At 50.8% G+C, this 26,657-nt stretch overlaps 2 protein-coding genes across 11 annotated transcripts in view; both read right to left on the reverse strand.

Annotated features, from left to right (window-relative positions):
- The window catches only part of CYRIB (CYFIP related Rac1 interactor B), a 137,844-nt gene extending 136,688 nt beyond the window's left edge, over positions 1 to 1,156 (reverse strand). Inside the window, exon 1 of one of the 3 annotated variants that reach the window (XM_072949709.1) lies at positions 867 to 1,156. The gene's annotated coding sequence lies outside the window, so the exon portion shown is untranslated. The remainder of the gene's footprint in view (positions 1 to 866) is intronic. The other 2 variants (XM_072949708.1, XM_072949718.1) reach the window with 2 other exon arrangements.
- A 19,934-nt stretch (positions 1,157 to 21,090) lies between these two features.
- The window catches only part of ASAP1 (ArfGAP with SH3 domain, ankyrin repeat and PH domain 1), a 311,752-nt gene continuing 306,185 nt past the window's right edge, over positions 21,091 to 26,657 (reverse strand). For all 8 annotated transcript variants that reach the window (XM_072949721.1, XM_072949722.1, XM_072949719.1 and 5 more), the window contains 2 exons: positions 25,036 to 25,158; positions 21,091 to 23,173 (listed from right to left, as the gene is read on the reverse strand). In XM_072949721.1, coding sequence (XP_072805822.1) covers positions 23,099 to 23,173; positions 25,036 to 25,158 — 198 coding nt within the window. In that variant the 3' untranslated portion in view covers positions 21,091 to 23,098. The remainder of the gene's footprint in view (positions 23,174 to 25,035; positions 25,159 to 26,657) is intronic.

Genomic DNA, 26,657 nt, shown 5'->3' on the forward strand with positions numbered 1-26,657 from the left:
ACATAGGTGCATACTCCACGTGACACTACCCTGCGGTGCCTCCTTCCCGCTCAACTCCTCCCCCACCGGCTCCATTTCTGCGGCAGAGTGAGGATCAAAACCGCCCCCCTCCACAACCCCGGGGCTCCGGTAAGGGAAGTCCTCGGTTCCTCTTTCCTCCCACCGCCAATACAGGACGCACAGGTTCGAGACCCCATGGTATGTGTCCACAGCCCCAGGAAAGCCCTGCAGGCTGCAACGGCACCCATCCGTTAACACTGAACTTCCATTAAAAAAAAGATGATGAAAAGATAAAGGGCAAAGAGGAAGTGCTCTTTAAACACAGGCGGGTGGTTACCCTAGGAGGAAGTCTTGAAGCCAATGGAGATTTTTTTTCACCCTCTCCAGTTCCTCAATTCTGAGACTGGTTTTCCAAGCCTCCAATGGAAGTTAGCTGGAGGGGTGCACGGAGCCCGGGGTCAGACCCTGCGCCCTTACCTGGCGCGCAGGAGGGGTCCGCGGGGGAGTAGCTACCCCGGGCACCCGCTCCCTCCCGGCGCGGGGCGCTGCTGCGCGCTCCCCGCAGCTGGGTGGACCCGGGCGGCGGCCCCGCGGCGTGCGCCCCTCGCATCCTCCCGCCCCAGCCCACCCGAGGCGCCTCCTCGGGGTGCCCCTCGCGCGGGGGGGCCTCCATTCCTGCGGCGCCCCCTCTCCAACCGCTGGGCGCCCGGCCCCGCGTGGCCCGGATTGCACCCCACCTCTCCCCGCACCCACCACGCGCGCGCCCCGCACCCCACGCCCTCCCTGGGTGCAGAGCGGCTCCCAGGGCGCGCGCGGGCAAGCCTGGCGGCCGCGGCGGCGACGCCAGCGGAGCCCGGGGCACGTACCTGGCGGCCCAGGGGAGCGGCGAGGGGAGCGCGGCCGCGGGCGCTGGAGCGCAGGAGCCTCGGAGCCTCGGAGCCTCGGGTGCCGCCGCCGCCGCCGCCGTTTCCGGGTTGGCCGGTCTCACGTCACCGCCACAGGTTTGCGAGCGGCCCCCGCCGCGGCGGCAGCAGCAGCAGCAGCAGCAGCAGCAGCAGCCCCGGCGAGTGCCAGGCGAGAAATAACTATAAAAGGAAGAGACGCATCGAGGAGGAAGAGGAAACGCTGTTTACCTTCGAGAAGCCGAGCCGCCGGCACTCGCACAAAAGGAGAACGCCCGCCGACGCCGCCTCCCCCCGCGCCCCGTCCCCGCCGCATCGCGGGGCCCGGCGTCAGCGCGCGCGGCGCCCCGGGACCGCCCCGCGCCGGCCCCCACCCCAAAACCCCGCGGCGGGGGCGGGGGAGCCGGCGTCCGGGCGCGGACCCTCGGGCCCTCGCAGGGCGGGCCGTCGTGGCTGGGGCGGGGGTGACCTTGGGCAAGTCGCGGCAGGCGGGCGAGCTGCCGCGAGGGGTACCCTGGGGGGCCCGGCGCCCTCCCGGCGGCGTAGAGGAGAAAACTCCAGCTCTGGAAGGCGCGAGGCTGGCCCAAGGTCGCACACAGCCCATCGGACAGGGCACCTGAGTGTCCCCGACCTTCAGGCCAGCCCGGTTCCTGGCCCTCGGTCCGCTGCCTCCTCACCTGTATGTTGGGAAGGATGCTGATCCCTGCCCGGCCCACCTGGCAGCAGGGGCAGGGAGAGCTTGTGCATTCAAATCATTCATCCAGCCTTCAACAGAGACTCCTGCAGGCCTACTAAGTACCAGAGCTGTTCTAGGCCCTGGGGACACAGCTGGGAACCCAGACAAAATACCTGCCTGGAGGGCATGGGGAGGGCAGGCAGTGAATGAATATCTGATGTGTCTGGTTGTGCTCAAGTGCTAGGAGGAATAAAGCAAAGTCGGGGGAGAGAGAGTGGGGGTGTGTGTGCGCTGTCATAGGAGGCTCTCCAAGGACTTCTAGAACAGAAATTCCCAGACACAAATCTCACTGTAATTCTAGTTTCAAGCGTTATGAGACTCCATCTTTCCCCTTGTCTATAATGGCAAAGAATGTACTTCTCTACCCGTAACAGGACATGCCTAGGAAACTGAGAATTCCTCCTCTTCTCTCTACCTTGCTCCCCCAGCCCTCAAACCCATCCTCTCATTGTATTGAAATTCAGCCAGATTTCTTAGGCATACAGACAAGAAAGTATCTTTCCGCTGACTTCTAGCAGGGCATGAAGAGTTACCCTCAAAAGCTTCCATTGTCTTTCCACCCTCCACCTCCAGCTCTCCTGTTTGTATTGCTGGGGAGGGGCTGTGACCAAATGACACTGAGTGCTGACTTACCTGATTATAACCCACTTGTTTCTTCAGCAAGCCCCTTCTGAAGCCCTTCTGTTGCCCAGGCCCTGTGCTAGGACCTGAGGGCATACAGAGATGATAGGATTACAATAGGATCTCCCAGAGGTTCCTGGTCCTGGGGGGAGATGGAGTGTCACGTGATTCCAGATCTGCAAGAAAGCAGCACAGATGACAGGGTGTAGGGGGGAAAGGGTGTTTACTCAACTTGGAAGGGAAAGCAGCAAAGAAAGGATAGCAGAAGGAGATCAGAAAACCCTTTCTAGAAGTTCTGAGAGGCATTAGATGCACCTGGAAGCTTGCTTGAGCACCAGTGCACTCATCCCCCAAAAAGGGGAACGGATGCCTCCCCCGCAGTGGTGAAGGATGGCGGGAGGAGGGGTAGACCAGCTGGGTCTTGAACTAGGAACAGTAAGAGGAGCAGGGTTTGGAATCAGAGCTGAGCTGAATTTCTTTCTTGGCCACTTACAAGAATACTTCTGAACATTTTTGAAATACTGACCAGGTGCCAAATGTTGTGCCCATCTAATTTAATTCTCACAACAGCCCCATGAGGCAGGTTCATCATGCTCAGTGTTTTGCAAGATACTGGAGCTGGAAGAGAGATGGAATTTGTCCAAGAGCAGACTAATTAGATAGTGGTAGAGCTGGGCATGAACCCAGATTGTCTGGCTCAAAGCCCGGCACTCAGCCACTCTGAGCCTCAGTTTGCTCATCTGTGAAATGGGGTTGACCATAACAACTTCATTAGGTTGTAGGGGGAGGGAAGAACAGGTTAAATGAAATAGCTCAGGTGTAGGACTTAGCTCATTAATAGGACGCAGGAGAGAGGTATCACCATTGTTAACATCACAGTAATTGTTAACAGCATGGGGGTAGGAACTTTCTGGCCTGCTTAGGGACTGCAAATAGCTCAGTGTGACTAACATAGCATGTAAATGTAGGGGTGGTCGGGAAGCAGGGAAGAGTCAATGAGGACATGGATCACACTTCTCCTGCACTCCACTGAATTCAGAAATGCCTGGGATGAGAGGTCCGATTCACATGCAGGTGTCTCCACTCACTGGATGCAGGGAGGCTGAGAAAATGATTCTGGCCTCTGACTTTGGCTCATTCAGTCAGGCCCTGACAGATCTGACAGATTCAAGCAAGTGGAAAGCTAGGGATGGTGCCCGGGAAAGCCCTGGCAGTTCACCCTGGCTGTGACCTGCTCTGTTTCCCTGGGGAATCAACCCTGACCAGGGCAAGGGGAAGCCCACGTCTCAGCCTGCCTGGGCCGCTGTAACACAACGCCACAGCCTGGATGCTGTTTCCTTCTTACGATTCTAGAGGCTGGGGATTCCAAGATCAAGGCGCTGGCAGGTCTGGTATCTGATGAGGGCCCACTTCCTGGTTCATAGACGGCCTTCTCCCCTGTGTCCTCACATGACAGAGGAGGGGAGGGAGCTCTCTGGGGTCTCTTTTATAAGGACACTATTCCCAGTTACAAAGGCCCTGCCCTCATGACCCACTCCTCTCCCAAAGACCCCGCCTCCCAATACCATCACATGAGAGGTTAGGTTTCCACATAGAAATCTGGGAGGGACACAAACCTTCAGTCCATAACACCCAGTATCCTGAAAAGAGCACTGATTTTGGGGTCAGGAAGGCCTGCCTGCCGCTTCCAGCTGTGCAGCCACCCGGGCAAGTCCTTTCACTTCTGACTCCTTTAATGTCCTTGTCTGCAAAATGGGAATAATACCATTATTTTCTGTTGTTGAGAAGGCTACAGGAGATATGGGTTTTGAATGTTTTCTACACTGTACCCAGCACATGTGTTTTAGAATCCTGTCCTCCCATAGCACATGCATTCCACTCATCTTTCAGGCAAAGTAGCTGTTCTCTCCATCATAGAAGCAAAGGCCCCTCAAAAATGTGTTTCCCTGCTGAGCGTCTGCTTTCTCCCAAGAGTGAATGCTACTATGTGTAGATGGTAACTAATGGTAGAACTGGAGAGACACAGGGGCTGGGTTTTTGTCCTCTGGTTAGTACTTTGCAATTAAGCAGATTCCACTTTCCACTGGGGCCGAGCAAACGCACTGACATTCTACTTACCCAGTTGTCACGGTCCCTACACCTCTGGCCATTCAGAACCAACAGACTTAAGGGAGGAGACTCCCAGCCCGAGCCCTCTTAGGGGCTGCCGTCCCGGGAGGGCAGGAGGGCCGCATGGAAGGCGCTTGCAGGTGGCCCGGACGGCCCCTGCAGGTTGGACAATCCCGCCCAGGGAGGTGGAGAGGGAGCTGGGACAGGCTTCAGGCTGGGACAGGAAGCCTAACCCGGGCATGCAGTGCTGGGCCTTCAGAAGCTAGTGAGTGGTGGTTCCGAGGGCCAGGAGGAGGACAGAATGGGGGGCAACTGCTCAGTAGACAACGAGGTTTCCTTTTGGGGTGATGAAAATATTCGGGAACAAATCCAGGTGGAGGTTGGTTGCACAACAAAGTGAATGCACTAAATGCCACTGAGTTGTTCACTTTTAAAATGGTTAACTGCATATTGTACGTCAACTATGTTTCAGTGAGAAAACAAAAAGAAAACAGTAAACTATAGGCTATGAGAATTTCACCTGAATTTTAAAAAGGGTGGGGAACTTGGTGAGGGGAGGAGGGGAGCTAGTAAGTGGGACCTTCAGCATATTTTCAATATTTCAGCATCGCCACAGCAGAGCTGCACACAGGAACCAAAACGTTGGAATCAGGGCGACGGGCACTGTAACTCCTTGTGAGGAGCCAGTTTGGATGAGGGATCCCTCAACAATTGGAAAGGAATTAGTGTGGAATAATGGATATTTTTATTATTATTTTACCTTAATTCGTGTTTCTGAGAAAAAAAGATGACAGTGGAAAAGTTCAGGGTTGAGTTAGACCCAAATTCGAATCCTGACTTTAGTTCTCATCAGCTGCAGGAACTTGGGGAAAATATTCAGCCCCTCGGTGCCTCCTGTACCCTCATCACATAAAATGGGGTGACGATGACATCTACGCCGTGGGGTTGTTCTGGGGACAGAGTGGGGGAGCCCAGGTAAGATTTCACCTAGAAGATTCTTAGTAAATGTTGTGGCTCTTTCTATGTGGTATACAGAGTCTTCCAGAGCCTGGGGCCATGGGGAAAAGGAACCAAAGAAGTTCGCGGAGGAACTTCAGAAAGCACGCCTGGACCCTAGGGTCTTGGACCTGCACAAACTAAAGCACGTCGGCGAGAGGGATTTCACACGTGCCCGGCTCGTAGCGCCTGGCAGGCGGCAGCGATGTGATCGAAGCAGAAGCCGCCCCCTCCGCCCCCTCTCCCCCCTCCTGGGAATCGCTGGACACGCATGGCTTGTCACACTGGTCTGTTGGAAAGTGACAATTACTACTCAGTGCAAGAGAGCAAAGTGAAAATACTGCATTCTCCCCGGCATCACGTCCTGGGGATGGGGGAAGGGGGAACTAGCCCTGCACATTCTCCTAAGAGTCTAAATCCTGGAGAAAAGCTGCGAGTGATTTGTTAGAGACAGTGCTGTTAAGCAGTTACTTGCTGGGGAATTGCCGTGTAAATGGGTCAACTTTCGTTGTGCAGACAAACTCAATTATGTGGAGGTGCGATCTTGTATCAGTGACATGTTCCGTGAGAAATCAAATGTCTCCCCTCTGATCACACTGAAATAAAGCCACTTTCTAAATTTAACGTGAGTCATTTCTCTGAGCATAAAGCGTCTCTCTACCCTGGTCCACAAGTATAGGTGTGTGTACGAACATGCACACACACCCCCTCATCCATATACACACAGGGGCAAGAGGGTGTTTATATGAGTTTTTTTAATTATGAAAGTAATACATGTTCATTATAGAAAAATCAAAACAGAAAAGTCTAAGAAAGAAAGCAAACTCACCCATCATGCCCTTTCCAGGGTCAACAGTTGCTTTCTTAACATTTTGATGTATTGTCTCGCAGTCTTTTAAAAATACGTATTAAGGCAGTAGCAATCGCATTATAAGCACAGTGTTGTATCCTGCCTCTTTATTCACATACATGAGGATGTCCATGGCACACAGGCTTAAACAATAGGCTGGGGGCCACAGACAGCCTGAAACCCACACGAGAGGGAAGGGAAGGAGAGTGTGAGAGAGAAAGTTTCCCCTTCAGTGCTGTTTCCTCCAGGGCAGACACTAGGTCTGATTCAGCATTGCAATCCCAGCCCTCAGAACGGTACCTGAAACTTGGCGGGGCCTGAACAAAGATGTACTGACGGGTGAATGGGGGAGAGAGAGGGATGCCTTACCTGACAGGTCCAGCCACTGACACCTGCCTATGTGAGCAACAGGGAGCGGTGGGAACTGTGCTGGAGCGGGGTACCCCTCCTAGGCAGTCCCATTCCCATCTGTATAAAGCCCTGTGCTTGTCAGACAACAGGTGTCTGTCCGCAGCGTGCAGCCCCGCGGAGCAGTGTCCTCAAAGTGCGGCCCTTGCATCAACCACACCAGCATCACCTGGGAACTGATTAGAACCGCAACGTCTCCGCCTCATCCCAGAGCTACCGACTCAGAAGCCTGGAGGCAGCGCCCAGCATCCTAGAGCCTAACGAGCAGTCCAGGTGACTCCTGGGTAGCTAAGGTCTGAGAGCCGTGGGCTCCGAGCAGTGGTTCTCCGCCCTGGCGTGTATTAGAATCGCCTGGGGAATTTCTTCACCCGCCAATAACCGAGGCTCCGCCCAGGATTCTGATTTCATTGATCTTGGGTGGGGCTCAGACTTCCAAATGTTCTCAGGTGCTTTTAATGTGCAGCCAGGGCTGAGGAGCCCGATGGGGACAGCAGAGAGGCTGCGGGTGGCCGTTGTTTTCCTTCCCAGATTCCTGCACCTTCCCACCCAGTGCGTCACCACCATTGCTGAAACGCAGTGCTGTTATCAACCACACTCACTTTTTTATTATGAAATATTTTGTGCATACAGAGCAGTGTAGGGATTAATATGACAAGCACTGTGTATTAAGGGGGGTATAGTAGAGCACATGCTTACCATAAATCAGGTCCTGAATTCAGTCCCCAGTACCGCCATTAAAAACAAACAAACAATATATATGTATATACCTAATTACCCACCCAAAACAAAACAAACACCATGTATCCACCATTAGCTCTGTCATATTTTATCATTTGGCCATTGTTATGGGCTGGATTGGTTCCCCCCCAAATTAGCCTGTTGAAGTCCTAACCCCCAGCGTTTCAGAATGTGACTGTATGTGGAGACAGCGCCTTTAAAGAGATAATGAAGTTAAAATGAGGCCATTAGGGTGGGCCCTAACCCGCAATGACTGGCGTCCTTCTAAAGAGAGGAAATTAGGACACAGACACGTAGAGGGAAGGCAGCCATCTACAGGCCAGGGAGAGAGACCTCGGGGGAGACCAGCCCTGTCCACACCTTGATTTTGGACGCCCAGCTTCCAGAACTGTGAGGAAATAAGCGTCTGTTGAAGCCGCTAGTCTGTGGCGCTTTGTTACGTCAGCTCCGGAAAACGGATACAAGCCAAAACCTAACAGACGGAATTGGAGTTCGCTGTGTCCTCTTCTCCCCGTCGTGCTCCGGGGGCAGCTGATGTCTCACTTTAGTCTTTACTTTTCTCACCAAGACCCAGAACGGTGCTAGGGAACATGGATTCTGGAGCCAGAACAGCTGGGTGGGAACATTGGTTCTGCCACCTCCTTGCTGTGTGACTTTGACCCATAATTACCCTCTCTGGGCCGAAGGGGCCTCATCTGCAAACTGGGAACGTAAATCAGATCACCGCAGCATGTTGTTCAGAGGGTTAAATGAACTGCTGTTTACAAAACACCAAGGATAGTGTCTGGCCCGGGACGCACATACAAGGGCTTATTAAATACACCTGCACGTTTACTGCATAAACAGAGGCCCACACCTATAAAATACATATGAAATTATTCACATGCTTTCAACTTATATAAATGGTCTCCTTGGAGACCAAGCCGAGATGCCCACAGCCGGCCTTCCAACGTGGGCACTGGGACTGGAGCCAGCCACAGGGACAGGGCCTGGGCGCAGGAGAAGCTGGGTGCTTGGAGTTAATCCAGAGAGAGTCCCAGGATTATGGGCCTTAGGCGTGTGGCTGCTCGGAGACCAGTGGCTCCGGTGCGCTGGCTGCGCCCAGGCTGAGTGTCAATAGGTAATATCCATGGAGCGTTTACAATGTGATGCACCTGGCTTAGTGCTTGACGTATAGGATCTCATTCAGCGGTAGGCGCTGTTGTCATCTTCACCTTTCAAATGAAGAGTCTGAGGCCCAGGAGTCTAAATGACTCGCCCAAGGCCGTGTAGTAAGCAAATGGTTGCCTGCATCCATTCTCTTGAACATAATTCAAGACATCTTCCTTGAAGTCATTATTTTTTGTTTTTGTGTATTGGACAGAGTGCCTGGAATCGTTGGGGCTAGATGAGTGAGCTGAATGTGTGAACAGGAGTGAATGAACTGAGACAAGTGCTCCAGGACCACTGGTACAGACTGACTCTAGCATCACCCCTCAAGCTGTACTTAAAAAAAGAAAAAAAGAAGGACCAAGGTATGGAAGCAAGCTAAGTGTCCATCAACAGATGAACGGATAGAGAAGACGTGGTGTATATATACCATGGAATATTACTCAGCCATGAAAAGGACATTTTGCCATTTGCAGCAACATAGATGGACTTGGAGGGCATTAGGCTGAGTGAAATAAGTCAGAGAGAGAAAGAGAAATACTGTATAATATAGCTTATACATGGAATCTAAAAAATACAACAAACTAGTGAATAAAAAAAAAGGCAGACTCATATATGGAGAACAAACCAGTGGTCACCAGTGGGGAGAGGGAAGGGGGAGGGGCAATATAAGGGTAAGGGAAAAAAGGGTTATCATGGGGTTATATAAAATCATGTGTGTGAAACTTTTGAAACTTGTAAAGCACTATAGAATTTTTTCTCTTTTTTAATTAAAAATTTTTGTTTGTTTTTGTAGGGGTGGTAATTAGGTTTATTTATGTATTTTTTAATTAGTTTTTTTTAGTGAAGGTGCTGGGGATTGAACCCAGGACCCTGTGCATGTGAAGTACGCACTCTGTCACTGACCTATACCCTCCTCCAAGCACTACAGAATTTAAAGAATCATTTATGCAGTAAATAAATAAAATGGGGTAAAAAGGAAGGAATTCTCAAAACAAGTTTGTCTAGTCAATTATCTCTTTTCTTGAAGCTGACTGAGCCTGAAGGAATGCACATGTGTACACACGTGCACACACACACACACACATAAACACACAGTTAATTGAGGGCTCTAGTTGGAAGCATTGTGGCTATTGAGAATCTGACTTGATTCGCTTTAACGGCAAAAGTTTTAGAGGCAGGAGTTGGCACTCCCGAAATTCTCTAAGCCTCAGTTTTGCTCATCAGGAAAATGGGGGTGATCAGCTCACAGGGCTGTGGTGAGGTTTCAAGGCGGTGATGCAGCTCAGCTGCTTAGTGCTGCCCGGAGCCCAGCCTGGACCAGGGATGTTTGTGGTTGTTGCTCTTCTTCCATTATTACTACTTGGAGGGAAAAGTGCACTGGTAAAAGTCACTCAGCTGTCACACTCAAGCAAAAGGAAAGGCCCCCTAAGGGTTCTGAGAAAGATGATCTATAGCGATAGTTGTGGTTACATAAATAAATGAAGACCGGGAGGTGACAAATGGTACAGGTAATCCTCGAAACGTTAATGCCACGTGTATTTGTACCCTTTACATTTGTCTTTGACACATGCACATTTTTGCAATAAACTGCAATTCCTTTGCGTGCCCAGTTATGAGTATAAATGGATTAAGTGACAATCCAATGATTCCTTGAGTATCAGCTTTGTTGGATGATAAAAGAGGGGCCCTATAAAAATAGCTAATAAGCAGACCTTATAATCCCTAGGGCTTAAAAGTTTACAGATGGATTTTACGCACACTCCCTTTCGCCCTCCAACCCCCGTTCCTCGAGGTGAGGCAGGTACTGTTACTACTGTCTGACGGAAAAGGAAATGCTGGCCAGAGGGTCAAAGTCATGTGCCCCACGTCCTCTGTTTACACCAGAAGCCGGACTTGAACCTGATCTCCAGCCCCGACGCCTGTGGTTTGCTCCATTACAAGAACCAACTCTAGAATTCAAAGGCACCCTTGTGTACCTAGTATCCAAGTCGCTGGCTGACCCCATGAACATGATGGTAGGGTCACCCACAGGAAGAGGTTTTACCAGTAAAAATAGGGAGGATTTCCAGCCAAGGTTGGGTCAGAAGGACTAGGTTTATTCTCCAGTCTTCACCGGAAAAAAAAAAAAAGAAAAAGAAACACTGTTTCAGACACTTGATGGTAGGCAGCAGGAAGAATGGTGACTCCTGAGAGAAGATAGAAAAGGTCGTGCCCCCAGCCTCTGTGTCTCTCACTTGGGATTCGATTCTGATTCTGTGTTTCGAAGCCCAGCCCACTGCCACCAGCTTCATGGTGTGCCTTGACTGTCCCGGCTGGAAGCGATCTCAGTTCTGCCCTGAACCCCTCTGGCAATGCCTTTCTGGCAGCACCTACCGCTTTCTGTCTCCTGCTATGGCTGTCTGGGGCCCCGATGGTCAGGAGACTGAATGCAGGAAGGTATCTTCATCATCTACATCCCAGCTCCACACACTGTGGTCTTTCCAGAACGGTGTTCACGGAACATTTCTGGAAAGAGGAAGGAGTGATTCTATGCCTTTAATCCTTAAAAGGAAAAAAAATGCCTTTAAAAGAAATGAATTCCCATAATCATCATACTGTCCCTTGATATTTTTGTTTTACAGCTTAAAAAACTGCATCTTTGGATAGGCCACCTGACTGGTGTGAGAAAGAACCGGTTTCTTCCTGCAGTAACTGTTGCTAACTGTTCGTGGCAAGAACAGGGGAAGAATAGACATTATCATTAGAGAAACACAGCTCATAGAAGTCACATTCTTGGCACAGCGGAGGTATTTCAGAAGGACAAGAGAGAGTAAAGTGATTCTTTCCAACAACTAACAGTTGGAAAAATGACACTGTTTTAACCTGAATTCCCTCTTCTTTCTGTGAAAGAGAATCATGAGCTGAAAACTTTTTTTTTTCTTGGATTAATGAAAGTTTATTTTAAACCTTGTTGAGGAAAACAGAGAAGGCTCTAAACTTCTCTGGGATTACCAAGTGACCCTAGTCACCGTGAGATTATCCTGTTTCGTATTCGCCAGGAAACTTATTATTGGCCATTATTTTATTCTGTTTATTTAGTTTGTATCCTCCCACTGAATGGAAGCTTCTGGAAAATGGGGATCTTGTCCATCTCATTCCCTGTGCTATTCTGAGCACCCGAGCCCAGCTTGGCACCCAGCAGGTGCTCTGTGAGTCTTTCTTGGAAGAACCTGGAAAACAGACCTTTCTCTGCCCCCGGGCTGTTTAAGTTTGCCCTCGAGGTTGAACAGCTGTGCTTTACGGGGCCTCCCGTGGACTTTCTCAGCGGCCTCTGGCCGCAACTGCCCAAGCAGGAGGGACCACAAGGGGCAAAAGTGAGTAAACTGACTGAGAGGAGGCTGAGCAGGCAAGGACGAGGGTAGGGAGGGGGCCAGCCTGACTGCAGCTTAGCCCAGGAAAGAAAAGCAGTTTGGTTTTCCATTTCTTTAAACTTGGGAAGGAGTGTCAGCTCCGTGATAGAAGGAGCATCTGTCTGTTCCTGGGGCTCTGCGCTCAGGGAAAGCCCTTTCCTGGCCCCTGGCACCCAACCCGGGCTTCCTTCCAGGGCCCCCTCTAGTCCTACCTGCTCCGCATGCGCGCTGGTGTCTTGACATTTGGCCATATTTGTATCAGATCTTCTCCTTCCTTCCTTTTCTTTGCAGAGGGGAAGTCCTCTGTCACCTTCTGTGCCCCTGGCTCCCCGGCCACTCCTCCCCACATAACCACTGCCCTGAGCTTGGGAGAACCACCCCCATGTCTCCATAAACAACATGCAGAATTTTGTAGATTTTTAAAACTTCATATAAATGGTTTCATTTTGGATGAACCCTTCTGCAACTTTCTTTTTAGCTCAACCGGATTTATTCATGTCACCACATGTCTTCTCATTCAGTGATTCACAGCGCACGTTACCACCGAGTGAAAACCACGGAGTCTTTCCGTGTCTCCCACGCTCTCTTCCCAGTCGTCCCCCAGGAGAGTGTGGACCCATGAAGTCAGAGATCATTCCTCAGAGATCATTCCTCAGGCAGAAGAACAGAACACAGTACATACCTGAGAAGTTGGCTAATTCTTTCTGAGAATTCACCAACATTGGGTAGTGATCCACAGTATAAACTTAACACAGTTGTCTTATTCATTCTTTTGTGGATGACATCTGCCTTATTCCAATATTTTGCTCTTCCTAACAGTGCTTTTGCAAGAATTTTCTTTTCCATGTCTCCTTGTGCACATGTAGGAAAGAATCTTTGCACCAGGAGTGGAGTGGCCGGGTAATAGGTAGACGTGTGTCGCTTTGAATTTCTTAAATCCTACCGCCCAATTTCCAAAGTGATTATGCCAAGATTTGTCACCAGCAGTTTATTATCTACGTGATATATAATCTATAAATTACATATGTAAAAAAAATACAGAGTATAGTTCTGACCTCAGAACTGTGGCACTCGAATCCTTCCAGACTTTTCCCAGGTATGAACCAGGTATGGAAGGGAGATCTTTCTCTTTGGACGCGTGAAGAATTTCCACTTTCTTCTTTTTGGCAGCTGTTAGCGCTCCATTGTCAGGATGCACTGCACCTTCGTAAATCCGTCCCCTGTTGGTGGTGGTTAGATTATGCCCTGAAGCATCATATGTTAAGCATATTTGCATGTTCTATAGTTCCGTTTTTTTCATGGCTGCATATTATTTTATTGGGTGGATGCACCTTAATTTACCAGTCATGTGTATTTTTAAAATAACAGAATTTTTTCTTAGGAAAAATTCTCAAGAGCTAAAATTTTGGTCAATGTACTGATTTTTTGTGCCTCTTATGTAGTGCCACTTTTTTTTTTTTTTAATGGACATGCTGGGGATTAAACCCAGAACCTTGGGCATGCTAAGCAAACACTCTACCACTGAGCTAGTTCCCTCCTCCTACTCTTATGTGTTACCAAAAGGATTGTTATAGTTTAGACTGCCCCTCTCCTGGAAATCGCTTTATTTAAGGATTGAAGGCATTTGTTTTGCAGACTCGACGCTGAGCGCCAGCTCCCCCCAGCCTCGACCAGCTGACTCAGAGCCTTGGAGACGGGGATGTGGGGTTTGCATCTTCAACACTCAAGTTTGAGACCCGCAGGTTATGTCGAGGGAAAGAGACATGCACACAGAGATTGAACAGAGACAACGGGCCGCTTGGCAGTGGAAAGGGGAGCACTGGGTAATTGCATTGGGATTGGCTCCCTGAGGACCTCCTGGCCCCACGGGCATCCTGGGCACAGAGAGCTGGGTGCGTTCAAGCCACAAGAATCTGACCTGGCAGGGAGGGTTCTCGGAGCAGAGGTGATGCCTTATCATGATATGAGCACTCCCCAGCCTGACTCATGTCAGGGAGTGACTTTACTGTTAAGGCCCGGAGGGGCAGAGATGAGGAACTCCCGGAGTTTCATTTTTGTTCTTAAACTCACATCTCAATCTTTGGCAGTGCCTCCCTGACCCCTGAGCACACCTGTCTGTTAAAGGAAGTCCAGCTTCAGAACCACCAGAACTGCTCCCCGGGATCTAAGACCCTGCCCCTCTCCCCGGGCCCCTCGCAGTCTGACTTCTGCAGCAAGCAGGCTGAGGGCGTCGTCAGCGAGGTGGGACTCGGAGCAGACCAGGCCCCAGGCTTGGGGTGCGGACGCCCAGCTGGGCTCTGCTCTGCGGGGTGGGGTGGCGGATGCTGTGATGTTGCGGGAGAGACTGAGAAACCCCTACTGGGGCCCAAAGGCTACTTCCTCTTGAAAGGACAGCAAACAGACACTTTCTTTTGGTTTCTATTGTTGGTAAAGTTTTTATTCGCCCAAGAAGCCAAGAAACACTTGTTTGTCTCTGATTGAATAATAATAAAAGCAAAAGCGGTGACATTTAGCTTCTCGCCCTCCCCACCGCACTAAGAGGTGACAGGTTCAAGCTTCCTCTACTAAAAGCAGCTCTGAACGATTAAGAAGACTCTGGCGGTGCAGGGTTGGGGGGCTGTGCCGAGTACTTAAGCATAAACAGCAGGGTGAGGGAGGGGATGATCATTCACGGAGCCTCTAATTGATACCAGACCAGATACAGGTCTTACATGGTATTTAAAAAAAATTAATCAAAGTAGAATGGGCACATAGTTAAAAATTATACAAGGCCTATTCTAAAATGTTCTAAGGTGTCTGTTCTCTGCCCATCTTTCGAGGGCAGCAGTAGTATCCACATCTCATGGACGAGAAATCTTAGGATTCAGAGGGGTCAGCTAGCTTGCCCACGTTCACTCAGCTACGAGGGGGACACGCCGTGTCAAACCCAGGGCCACGGAATCCCGTGCCCACATCTGTGCTCCCAGAGGCCCCAGAAACGCTCAGTGTAGCCTGAACAGCAGTGTTACTGGAGAAAAACCCAAGGCCATGTCACGTATTTAGGTGACTTGCCTGGGTTTTGAAGGCTGTGGTTCCATCTTCTTGAGGACAAGATGCATATTCAAAAGAGTGGAAGGAAAAGACAACACACAGAACGAGGGAACATTTTTGCAAGCACAGGTCTGCTAGGAGACTTGTATCTAGACTACATAAAGAACTCCTGCAACTCAATAACAAAAAGACACCTGAAGCAATCTTAAAATGGGCAAGGGTCCTATTTCTCCAGAGAAGATACACAAATGGCCAGCCAGCACACGAAGAGATGCTCAACATCATTTGTCATCAGGACAATGCAAATCAAAACCACAGAGAGATACTGCTCCACACCCACGTGGATGGCTATAATGAAAAAGACAGATAATAGCAAGGGTTGTTAAGGATGTGGAGAAGTTGGAACCCTCATATGCTGCTGGTGGGAATACAAAATGGTGCAGCTGCTTTGAAAAACAGGCTGGCAATTCCTCAGGTGGTTACAGAGTTACCCTACAACTCAGCAATTCAACCCCTAGGTATATGTGTAAGAGAAACGAAGACATATACCCACACAAAAACTTATCCACAATCTTAGCAGAATTATTCATAACAGTCAAAATAGTGGAAACAACCCAAACACTCGTGAATGAATAAACAAAAGGAAGGCTAGTGATACGGTGGAATATTACTAGGCAATAAAAAAGAAATGAAATACTGATATATGCTACAACATGGATAAACCTTGAAAACATACTGAATAAAAGGAGCCAGTCCCAGGGGGCCCATACATTATATGATTTCACTGATACGAAATTTCCAAAAGAGACAAATCTCTACAGGGACAGGAAGTAAGTTAGTGGCTGCCAGGGGTTGGAGGAAAACGGGAGTGACTGCTAATGGGTTTAGGATTTCTTTTTTGGGTGATGAAAATGTTCTAAAATTGATTGTGGTGATGATTGTGCAGTTCTGTGAATATACTAAGAACCATTGAAATGTACACCTTGAATGAGTGAATTGTATGGTGTATGGACTGTATTGCAATAAAGCTTTATAACATTTTTTTAAAAAGAGCAGAGAGAGGTGAGGAGGTAGGTGTTGGGTGTTGCTAGCATGGGGACCCCGCAGGTAGCTAGGTCAGAAGGGGCTTACCTTCATCAGCCCTTATCCAACTTAAGCATTTAGACTTTTTTTTTTAAACTTTTGTCAAAGTATAACCAGTGGTCTGCTAGAGCTGGTTCAAACCAACTTGCGAGGAGGGATTACAAAGGATGGTCTGCCTCTTTTACCTACACGGCATTCAGTGACATCACATTGGGAGCTTGCAATCAGCCAGGTAGATATATTGATAATTGGGAATTGGCAAATGCTACAAATAAGGGCTTTAATTTTTTTTTTTGAGAGTTGTTTGCACATTTATCAGTATTCCACTGAGGATAACATAACACAGACATAGAAAAGTGCACCTATCAGCAGTAAACAGCTCAATAAATTTTCACAAATTGAAAAAAACCTGTGACCAATATCCAGAAAAAGAAAGAGCAGTGTGTGTATCTCATGGTCCTTCCCTGAGCCTCCCCTCTGGGTCCCCTCTGGGTAGCCATAATTCTGACTGGTAACCACACAGATTCCCTATTTTTTTACATTATGGAGAATCAAAAGTGAATTCTTGGTGAGGACAGCTTCTGGCCTCAACATCGTTTGCGACATCCATCCTGATCGTTGTGTGTGGGTGGTTCATTCTTGTCACTGACGATGCCCCAATTATATGCTCATTCTACTGGGTTGGAGATTTGGGTCATTTACAGGTTTTTACTATTATAAGCAGGCCTGCTATGGATCTGATAGCATATTCCTTTGTCCGGCACATGCGCAAATTCTACCTGGGAGCCCTGGGTCACAGGGCATATGCATGTCACCTGTAGTAGACAGACTGTCAGCCAACTTCACTGCGACTCTTCCTGCTCTCTGCCTCCTCTGACTCCTTTCCTGTCCCCTCTCCTCGCGGGCTCTCACCACCCGGCATCCCCAACGTGGGCGCGGGCCAGCCTCGACCTTGGCTCCAGGAGGACAGCCTGGGTGTTCTTGAGGCTTGTCAGCTCTAGAGCTTTCTGAGGGTGGCAGAGCCGAAAAAGGGGACCCGGGTAGGGAAGCCGTCAACTGCTCTCCGCAGGCAGAGCCGGCCAGGGGAGTCCTGGTGTCTGGGTTTTCTAAGTGGTTCCAGCTGAGCAGGAACTAAGCTTGCACATTCAGACAATGTGTTCTTGTGCATCTTTGTTCTGCAGCTTAATGCACCACAGAAAGAGGTCCATTGTCAAGCCGCCTGTGTGCCCGGTGGGAGTCAGCAATCTGCAGGGCGAGTGGGCAGAGCAAATGTGGATCAGAGGCTCCCATCCGGCTTTGGCCCTTGGTTGGAGGGGGATGCTACACCCTCCCCTAACACAAGCCCCCTCCCCTCTCCCCCAGCACAACCCCAGTTTTCAGCAGGGGGGCTCTGTTACTTACTTTGGCCTGGAGGTTTCATGTGCCCGCTCATGCAGGGAATACTCAGAGATCACTGACCGCACGTCAAGCATTGAGTAGATTTGTGCCTCTGATTTCTCACTTGTCACTGGGGAAGGCAAGGTTTAAAGTTCTTGTCATTCTGGGGAGGCTGAGAGGGACCCATGCCCCCGGGGAGGACATGGGGACCACCTGGGGATGCTGGGTAAATGCAGATTCCCGGCCCCCTCCTGTGACTCCAAATCTCCAGGGACGGGGCCCAGGAATCTGATTTGAATACCAAGGACCCCAGGTGATGCTGGCCCAAATCTCAAAACCCAGCTCTGCTGTATTCTCAGGCCCACGCACAGACGACAGTCTCCATGTCTCACCCTCCGAGCTGCTGGGAGCTGTAAAGGGAAAGTTGAAATCCCGTCGGATGAAGTGTGAAGCCGAACAGGGCTTCTCCCCACGCAGGTTTGCGTCAGGTCAAAGGTTTGGCCTTCTGAGCCTGACTAGGGTTGGCTGTGTGGTTTTAACATTTTTTTTTGCAAAACAGCTGTGTTTATCTGAGCCTCAATTCCTGTTTTCAGGAGCTTAAGTGTCTCAGTGCTCGTCTATGGGGCTGCTGTGCTCGCAGACCTGCGGCTTTCTGCTCCGTCACACGCTACACGCCCAGGACACCGTGCGCTAGCGTGACCTCTGCAGAGCAGCTGCCCACGAAATGCTCGCCCTGGGGCCCTGCCGGCAAAGGCCGTCCCTTCTCTGAATGCAAACTTCACTGCACGTCCTGCTCTACACTTCCCTGGGGCCGACCTGTCCGGACAAGGCCAGGGTGGGCCGGCTCCGACCGGGCTTCTCTTCAGCAAGGGCAGCCGGGGTCACAACAGCAGCAGAGGCGGCACAAGGTCACTCACGGCTGGGAGCCACATGGGCCCTGACCTCAGGGTTCAAGTCTGGCCCCCACCCCTCACGAGTGACTTGACTTTTGGCAACTTGCATCGTAACCTCTCTGAGCATTAGTCTCCTAAACTGTAAAACAGGGAAGACACTGATTCAGCTTCAGTGTAGCTGGGATAAGTGCGATTGTGACAATCAGCACTTGGCCTCGCGCCCGGGCCACATGGAGCCCTGGGTGCAGGGTAGCTGCTGTTGTGGGGGAGCCAGCCTCCTGCGAAGGAGGGGCGCATGACTCTCCAGGGGGCCCTGCATGTGCCTTCACCTTCTCCATCGATCATGCAGGCCTCTAGGATGGGTGCAGGCCCCCTTCCTCTGGGAAGCCCCCTGCCCAGTGAGTCTCCCAGTAATCACTGCTATCCACCCTTCTCTCCAGCCTGGGCTTCCTGGGGAGAGCGTAGGGTGAGTCTCTGCGACCGTAGGTCTGGCGTCGTCCTGACACAAGGAGTGTTGGTGGATGCACGAACGTCAGAGGCAAGGGTAAGAAGACATGGTTTAAGAGTTCACCTCCACCCCAGGCCGCAGGCTGCAGAGACCAGGCCCTGGACGTGTCTGTCCACCTATTGCTTGTGGGAGCGGACATGTCCTCAGCCGAGGCATGCCTGCTGGCTCCGAATTACCTACACACTGCAGATTCGGGGAAATCAAGATTCCCACTGGGGATGGACTCGAACACATGGGTGGGGGTAGCAGGCAGAGGAGAATTGGTTGAATTACGCAGTAATTATTATCACTCCCAGCCTCCCTCTGCCACACACACACACACATACACACACGTGCATCCTGGGAGTGAGGAAGACAAACTACAGAGGAGGGCACAGGGTCAGGGGAGAGGAGAGAAAAGCAGGGCTGGGGAGGACGGGGTGGGAGAGGCTGGTGCCGAGGCCACAAAGCCCTGGGCTCATGCCACTGCCATGACTTACTGTGACCCTGAGCAAGTCACTTCAGCCCCTTCCTCATCTGAAGACGCGCCCGAGGAGGCCTTCTGCCTCCCAGAGGACTGACTCCACGTACAGGAAACAGCGGCCCATCTACCGTCCCGTGCCCAAAGGACCCAAAGGATTAGAGTGCCCTCCTGTTTCTAGTGTCCCTGGGAGACGGGCTCACAGCACACAGGCGAGGCCAGTCCATTAACTTCAGAGACTGCTCCAGGTTTAAAACAGTATATAAACATGCAAACATCGTAGCACTTTGTAATTAGATGGAAAGCTAGCTGGCCTTTGGCCGGAAACACCCAGATGATCACGCGAGCCTCTCCCAGATACAACCTGACAGAATATCACTGGCTTCCATGCCGTTTTCCCCGGCAGCGCGTCCGCAGGATTTATCTTGTGGCCGTGTGCGAACAGCCATTCGGATCTACGGCCTTCGTGAAAGGAAACAAAAGGAACACTGAGACCAGCACTTTGGGACCTTCAAGGCCGTGGTCTTGGTCTGCATCCCGCTGCTGCGCTCCTCTGGCCGGGATATCGGGATGGAGGCTGTCTCCCGTCGGGCAGGGATCCTGATGCAGCCTCGGAGCCAGAACTGCTCACCTGGGCCCTCGGCTTGGTTGTGCACCAGCCATGACAGGTGCTGCCCTGTCACAAACCTTCCGAAACCTCCTTTTCAGGCTCCGTGGAGCTGGGAGGCTCACGGAGGCTCCCCATGGCTCGTTGAAGGTGAGATATGATGACTCAGGCCCGATGCCTGGACCGGGTCTGCTCAGCGCGGTGGTCTCAGCGGTGACAGCTACGGGACAGAAGCTCACGCACAGCGCTAGGTCCGTGCTGGGCACCACGGAGGAGCGTATCAACACGTGATCTTCATGACACCATGATGTGCAGGCCCCCCCGCCCTGTACATAAATAGGAGTGGGGCTGGGTACCTAAGGTGGGAGAGGGAACTGGGGACGGGGGAGGAGAGACAAAAACACTGCGGTCCATGTTCTGCAAGCCGAGGAAAGTGATGCACATTTTTACACACCCAAAGTAAGTTTTTCCGTGGAAGCTGGAATGACTTGTGTTATCCACATCCCCAAAAGCACAGCCAAGTGAAGTTCTGATTTTTTTTCCAATCAGAAGAGTAGTGGACAACTCACAAAATGGCCTGATGTCAGATGTTTGGGATCAACTGAGAATATGTTTATTTAAAAGCAATTTTAAATATTAAAAAAAGTAGAAATGAACACATACAGTACTGAAAAACTGTCACATTAAATACATGTGAAATGACAAGTGTACTGATGTTTTGATCGTAACATCCAGATGGGAGTTCGGAATTTCACTGGTGGCGCTATGGGATCCCTACACAACAGGCTGAAATTCTAGGCAATAAAAAAATAAATAGCCATTGCTGTTCAACAGTAAAATAAGACACACACTATTTGCAGAACATAACTCCCCTTTGGGGGAAAAAAGAACTAATTAGCTATTTTTCCCATAAGGTTCCATACCTTCAAAATACTCTATTATCATGTACAAAATTGCAGATAGTGGCTCACTGAGTTTAAGGACAATACCAGATTCAAACTCCACCAAGGTCACCAAAGGTACTTAGACCCAGTTTTCCTATGTCCCACGGTAAGCTGGGTTAGAGAGAACTCAAATTCCTGATGGAAAACAAAACGAAACCAGAAAAAAACCCCAAAAGTGTTAAAAAAATGCATTTGCGTGAAAGTTGCTCCTAAAGGGACAAAAAATAGACATTGACTCCGTGTAATTTTAGACATCTAGCTTGTGTGTGTGTGTGTGCGTGTGTTTTAAACCAGTTTATTTTGAGATCAGTTGAAAATGAATAGTGCTTTAATGCAACCGAAAAAGTGTTAAGTGAACGCACTGGGACACTGAGTAACTTCGGATGGTGACTTCCTGCCTTGACACCTGAGTGGCTTAAACACAGAGGCTGCGAACACGGTCCGCCACACACACCAGCACGTCGGCCGCTGCCTGACGTTCTCGTGTGGGGTGCACGTGCGCCATGACGCCGAGGAAGCAACTGCTTAAAATCACTTTCCAGTAACAGCTGATAAGGTATGTTGCGGGTGTGTCATGCAAGGTTTATTTATTAGGTGGCTATTCAAAGTTCTCATAGGAATCACTTAAGCAGAAAGAAATTATTCACGGAGCATTGTGACTCTATTAAAGAGGGCTTTCCCTCAGGGTTTGGTTGGGAGTTGTGCTTCTGTGAAATGAACATTTCTCATTCATTGCCAAGATTATCTGCTTAAAAATATTAGTTCTCTGTGCTGTTGCCAACCTAGCAGTTTAAGCAAATGTAACACCAGAAGGACTCGTGAGCCTCGGAATCAGGGAGCAGCCCCACTGACTGCGGAGTGAAGTGACTCTGTTCTTTCCCAAAACTCATACTGATTTAAAAGACCGAAACACTCACGAGGTTCTTAATGGTCTGACAGATGCGGTGGGGGTGAGAGGAGACCCCAGAGGGGCAGAGACTCACGGCAGGAAGACGCTGTTTCACAGTGCGATTCAGAGCAGCGTTCAAAAACTTGGTTATGAATTGACTTGAAGGTAACGTGTCCGCTGAACAGAGCTGGAGATCGGAAAACGTTATCTACGACCTCAGTAAAGAGAATGGAAAAAGGAAAAGGCTGGTTTCAGCACCTGGATTCTGCAGGGTTGGGGGGGGGCGGTGATGGTGTACAGGACTGACTTTTAAATTCATCATCTGCTTGAATAAACTTTTAAAAGTTTAAATTTGTCAAGAACAAAACTAAGAGAAGAATTTAAAACTGAAACATTAGGGGCTTTAACACATTTGAAAGATGCTAATTCATGATGATATGTGAAGTCACACTCTTGAGAAAGCCAAATGACTAGAAACATATTGTTGCAGCCTTATAATTTCTGCTTTAATGGCAATCAAGTTTAAAAAATGCACAGTTCAACTTATTCATACTATTCCTTTATAAAAGGCAGATTTCAGGTAAGCTTCTAAATGCATGCATAATGTAGAGGCTACTATTTTCTGGCAGTCCTTGGTTCCTGAAAGTTGAACTTCATCAGCTGTGTTTTAAACTTCTGTGAAAATAGTCATGAAGGATATGTTATTTTTGCATAATGAGGTAATATCTCAGGGGCGGGCACTCATTCTCTTAAGACAGTATAAACCCACTTGTCTAAACCTGCATGATGAGGCTGTGGGCATTATAAAATGCCACCAAAGGTTTCGGGTCAGTGAATGTTTTGCTGAAGGAATAACACTTACATTTAACAGAGCACTTTTCTGTAATAAATACCAAAGTAAGTTTTTGTAGCTGTAAACTGTGTACACGGGTAACTACAGGCTGGTCTGTCATGGAGCTAAAAGTTTCACCTGGAAAACAGAACCCACCTCTTTGCTAATGTTGCATTTTCAGTAACACAATTGAGAATACTGTATTGTTAGGAACAGAGAGTCAATTCTATGCCCTTCAACGGTTGCGGGAGACCACTTCTATTTGCAAAGCCAGCAGTTCCTATATTCCTGTATTTGTTTGCTTGGAAAACCACACAGAGAGAGATGTAAGTGCGAGACGCCACGGATGGCTTTGGCAAACCAGTGAGGCGCGCCGGGTCCCAAGGCTGCCCTAACACTGGCGAAGGCAGAAGACCACAGGGTATTTACAACACACACTCCGTCCCCTCCTGAGGGGGCCCTTCCGTGAGCTTCTCATTCAGTAACAGCAGCTATTTACACGGTGTGCACAGGGTTACGTGGAGGCAGCGGTCTGGCGTGAAGGACGCAGACAATCGGAAGGTTCTGCTTTTTGCTAATCCGACAGGATGTGAACGAAGGACACTGGAAAGACCCCCTTCCTCTCAGGCTGCCCTTCGATGTGGCCGATCTGCAGGCAAAAAGGAGCGGCGTCAGGCTGGCGGCTGCCCTGGGACAAGCCTGGGGGGTAGGAGAACCTGGGATCCTGGGCACAGACCTGGGTGGGAGGTGGGTGCGCCCTCCCCATCGGTGAAATGAGAGCACGTGACACCTGCTCCGCCCAAACCATGCCAAAGGGCAGAACCACCCGCCGTGGGTCACTCCACCTGCAGGCAGCCTGGGGGACCAATATCCTGTGACTCTCACTTTATACGTGAAGGGACAGCGGCCCGGGGGTGGGGTGGCCTGCCAAGGTCTCACCCAGGCTGCAGCCTTGAGCCCACGCTCACCCTCAACCAGGGTGCTTGACCGCCCTTCCTGCTGGGTGACCCCAGGCAAACCATGCCGAGCACCTTGTCTGTCAGACGGGGCTACAAAGCTCCCTCCTCTCAGGCTTGCTGAGAGATGACACGAACCATTCTACACATGGCAAGGGCCGCTGGGTACCAAGAACTTGCTTTCTCGTTGCTGTGGGGGAAGGATAATGAAAGTCTGAGTGGACGGTGGCAAGGTTTATGGCAACTCTGTTGGCAGCTGCTGAAACCTGTAAGCCACATACCTGCAAAAAGTGTCTAAGGATCTCAGTTACATCAGTATCTACTGCATTAAAGAGAATCCTACCACGAGGAAGAATAATGACAGCCTTCAAGTGACACTTACAGGGAGAGAAGGGTGGCTTTTAGAGCCAGGCCAGCTCTCATCTCCCTCCATGAAGGACCTGTGGGGCACAGGGTGGCTGGAGCCACAGCTGGGTGTCCAGCCCAGGGCTGGTTCTTTTCCCTACCATGGCCTTGGGCGGCCACCCGGGCTACTGTGTACCAGCCTCTCATCTGCAGAGCGGAGTTAACATTAAGGCCCGGCCGACCCCTCCATGGGGACTTAGTTGGTGTCATGCACACGAGTCCTTACATAGTCTTGTGAGAGACGGTTACTCATGTCTCACTTTTCAGAAGAGGACACTACGGCTCGTAGGAGGGACATGCTTTATCCAGGGCACAGAGTGAGCCTCACTTTACGATCCTGTGCCCCTCACTTTACACATGAAGGGACAGTAGCTTGTCAAGAGTCTCGACTAGCTTTCCAACTGGCCCCATGATAAGCCCAACTCTGCTAACAGAAGCAGCACCGGGGACACCCCTACTCCGTCTCTCTGAGAGACAGACAGACAGACACACGGCACCGCTTAGTCCGGGGTTCTCACCCTCAGTACTCTTGACATGTGGGGGCCAGACAGTTCTTTGTTGTGGGGTCTCTTACAAATATTGTAGGAGATTTAGCAGAAACCACAGCTTCCATCCACCTGATGCCGAGAGCATCCACCCTTCCCAGGTCCTGATCATCACATGGCCCCCTGAGGGCAGAACTGCCCTGGATGAGAACCACTGCTTCAGTCCAAGCAAAATCCCTACAGCTGTGATCATGAATTTGAAGTCACTGTCTGAGCCCAAAGGAAGGAAAGCCAAAGGTGTGCATGTGTGTGCATGTGTATTTCTGGGCATCCGCAGGTTCTGCGGGCTCAACTGCGAATCATATGTCCCTTTCTTGGCAGACAGAACTGGGACCCTCTGGGTCGGAGGGGGCTCAGGCTGCCAAGGAAGCAGGCCTGCCACTCTGGGGTCAGAAAACGATCCGCTGGGAAACGCGGAGGAGGCTGCCGGCCCTGCACCTCTGCCTGCCGGTGCCCCCTGGAGGCTCACTCCTGACGCAGCCCGGACAGCCGTGGATGTCGGCGGCCACTGCAGCCGCTGAGAACCCGGGCGGTTCCCAGGGCCTCCGGTCTCCAGGCAGCCAGGGTGGCGGTGGGCCCCGGGTGACGACGCGGCCGGCACGTACCCACCACTCCTGGTCCTCCTCGCCGGTGACCACGATCACCTCGCCCTCCACGAAGGTAAGTTCGTCGTCATTGTCCGCCTGGCAGTCGTAGATGGTCTTCACCCGCCTCACCTTGCTTTTCCCCTTCAGGAGAGAAACAGGGTTTTAGCTCACAGGACAGAGTGACGGAAAGGAGGAGCTCAGGGCAGTGCCTGCGCTGTGAAAGGGGGGAGGCATGTGGGCAGGTGCCCCGGGCCCTGTGTGCTCTCCAGATATGACAGCCCCCTGCCGCGAGCAGCAGGGGGAGGCCAGCGTTGTGGGGCGGGTGGCACGGGTGACTTCCATTGAAGAGCGGACATCATGGGCAGGGATCAAAACCTGGCTTCACCGAAACCCATGAAGCACTCTGCCCCTTCCTGCCCAGCGGGCGCCGCGGAGATGACAGCAGAGTCTAAAAACGGTTTGGGGAAACGTGATGTAGAGCAGGGCGTGCAGCTTCTGCACACTGAACATGCAGCACAGACACATTTCTTAGCCCCTCACACAAAGCGCCGAGTCAGCACAGGCTGGTCACACAGGGCAGGGGCAGCCCAGGACTGCGAGGACTCCAGGCAGTTCCCCAAAACGTTTTAGTTTCTGATCCATTTTGACTCGGGCTTCTATTTGCGGGACTTCCAGTTCTTTGCAAACAGGAAGATGGAAACAGAGACATGACCTCCTAAAGGACGTTTCTGGCACCCAGCTTGTTAAGTAATTAATACTAAGAAATCAAGTGGTGTCTGTAAGCGTTTTGGGTCAAGCTTTTCCCCTCTGTCCTCTGGCTTCCCCCTCAGCCACCCTGACGACCCGCTCCCTTCTGCAGCCACTTCCTCGGGCTGTGCCGGAGTGGCTGGCGTCTGAGAAGCCAGCAGAGCTGTGGCGAGTGGAGATCTTAGTCCTCTCAGCTCTTGACTCTGGGAACAACCGAGAAGGCCTGTGTGTGACTATTTATAATAGGATTAAATGAGATATTGAAATGATCGAGTGTGCAGTAGCACAAACTGGAATTGTGCGGACGTCAAGGCCACCGGTGGTGCTCAGGTGTCTCGGGAGATTGCCCCGAAGAGCAGGCATCTGCCGATGGGCGCGTGCGTGGTCTCCCACCTGGGGAGGATGGGTTTCACTCTCCTCACCTTTCCTTGAGCACCGAAGTGGCTCACTTTATTGCAACCTTGTCTTTATAGGACACTAACAAGTGTTCCCCTCCCCCCACTAACTGTGCTCCTCGCGGGGGTGCTCGTGCCCCTGTGGGGTGTGGCCATGGGCAGGGCAGACAGAGCACAGGCATCTTACTGGAGCTTCGTTTTTCCAAAAAAACTTTTGGGAAAAAAAAGCATTTACATGACAGTAAAACTGATACAGGGTAGAAAGCAGTGCACGAAACTGATGGAACGGGAGACTTCAGACCAAATTCTCTGTTGGTGCAAGTCTCCTTGGGCTTTGCGTCCAATTCCTCCAGGAAGATGCAGTGAGAAGCACTGAGGTGGGAGGTGCTGACTCTGGGAGGGGGACTGCTCTCCTGTGACCCTCAGCTTCCTGGACGAGGGTGACCCCTTGCTTAGTGTTTACTGGGGGCTGCACGTTCGTCACTGCGTGTGATCGCC

Source organism: Vicugna pacos, chromosome 25, assembly GCF_048564905.1.
Source record: "Vicugna pacos chromosome 25, VicPac4, whole genome shotgun sequence".
Lineage (NCBI taxonomy): Eukaryota > Metazoa > Chordata > Mammalia > Artiodactyla > Camelidae > Vicugna > Vicugna pacos.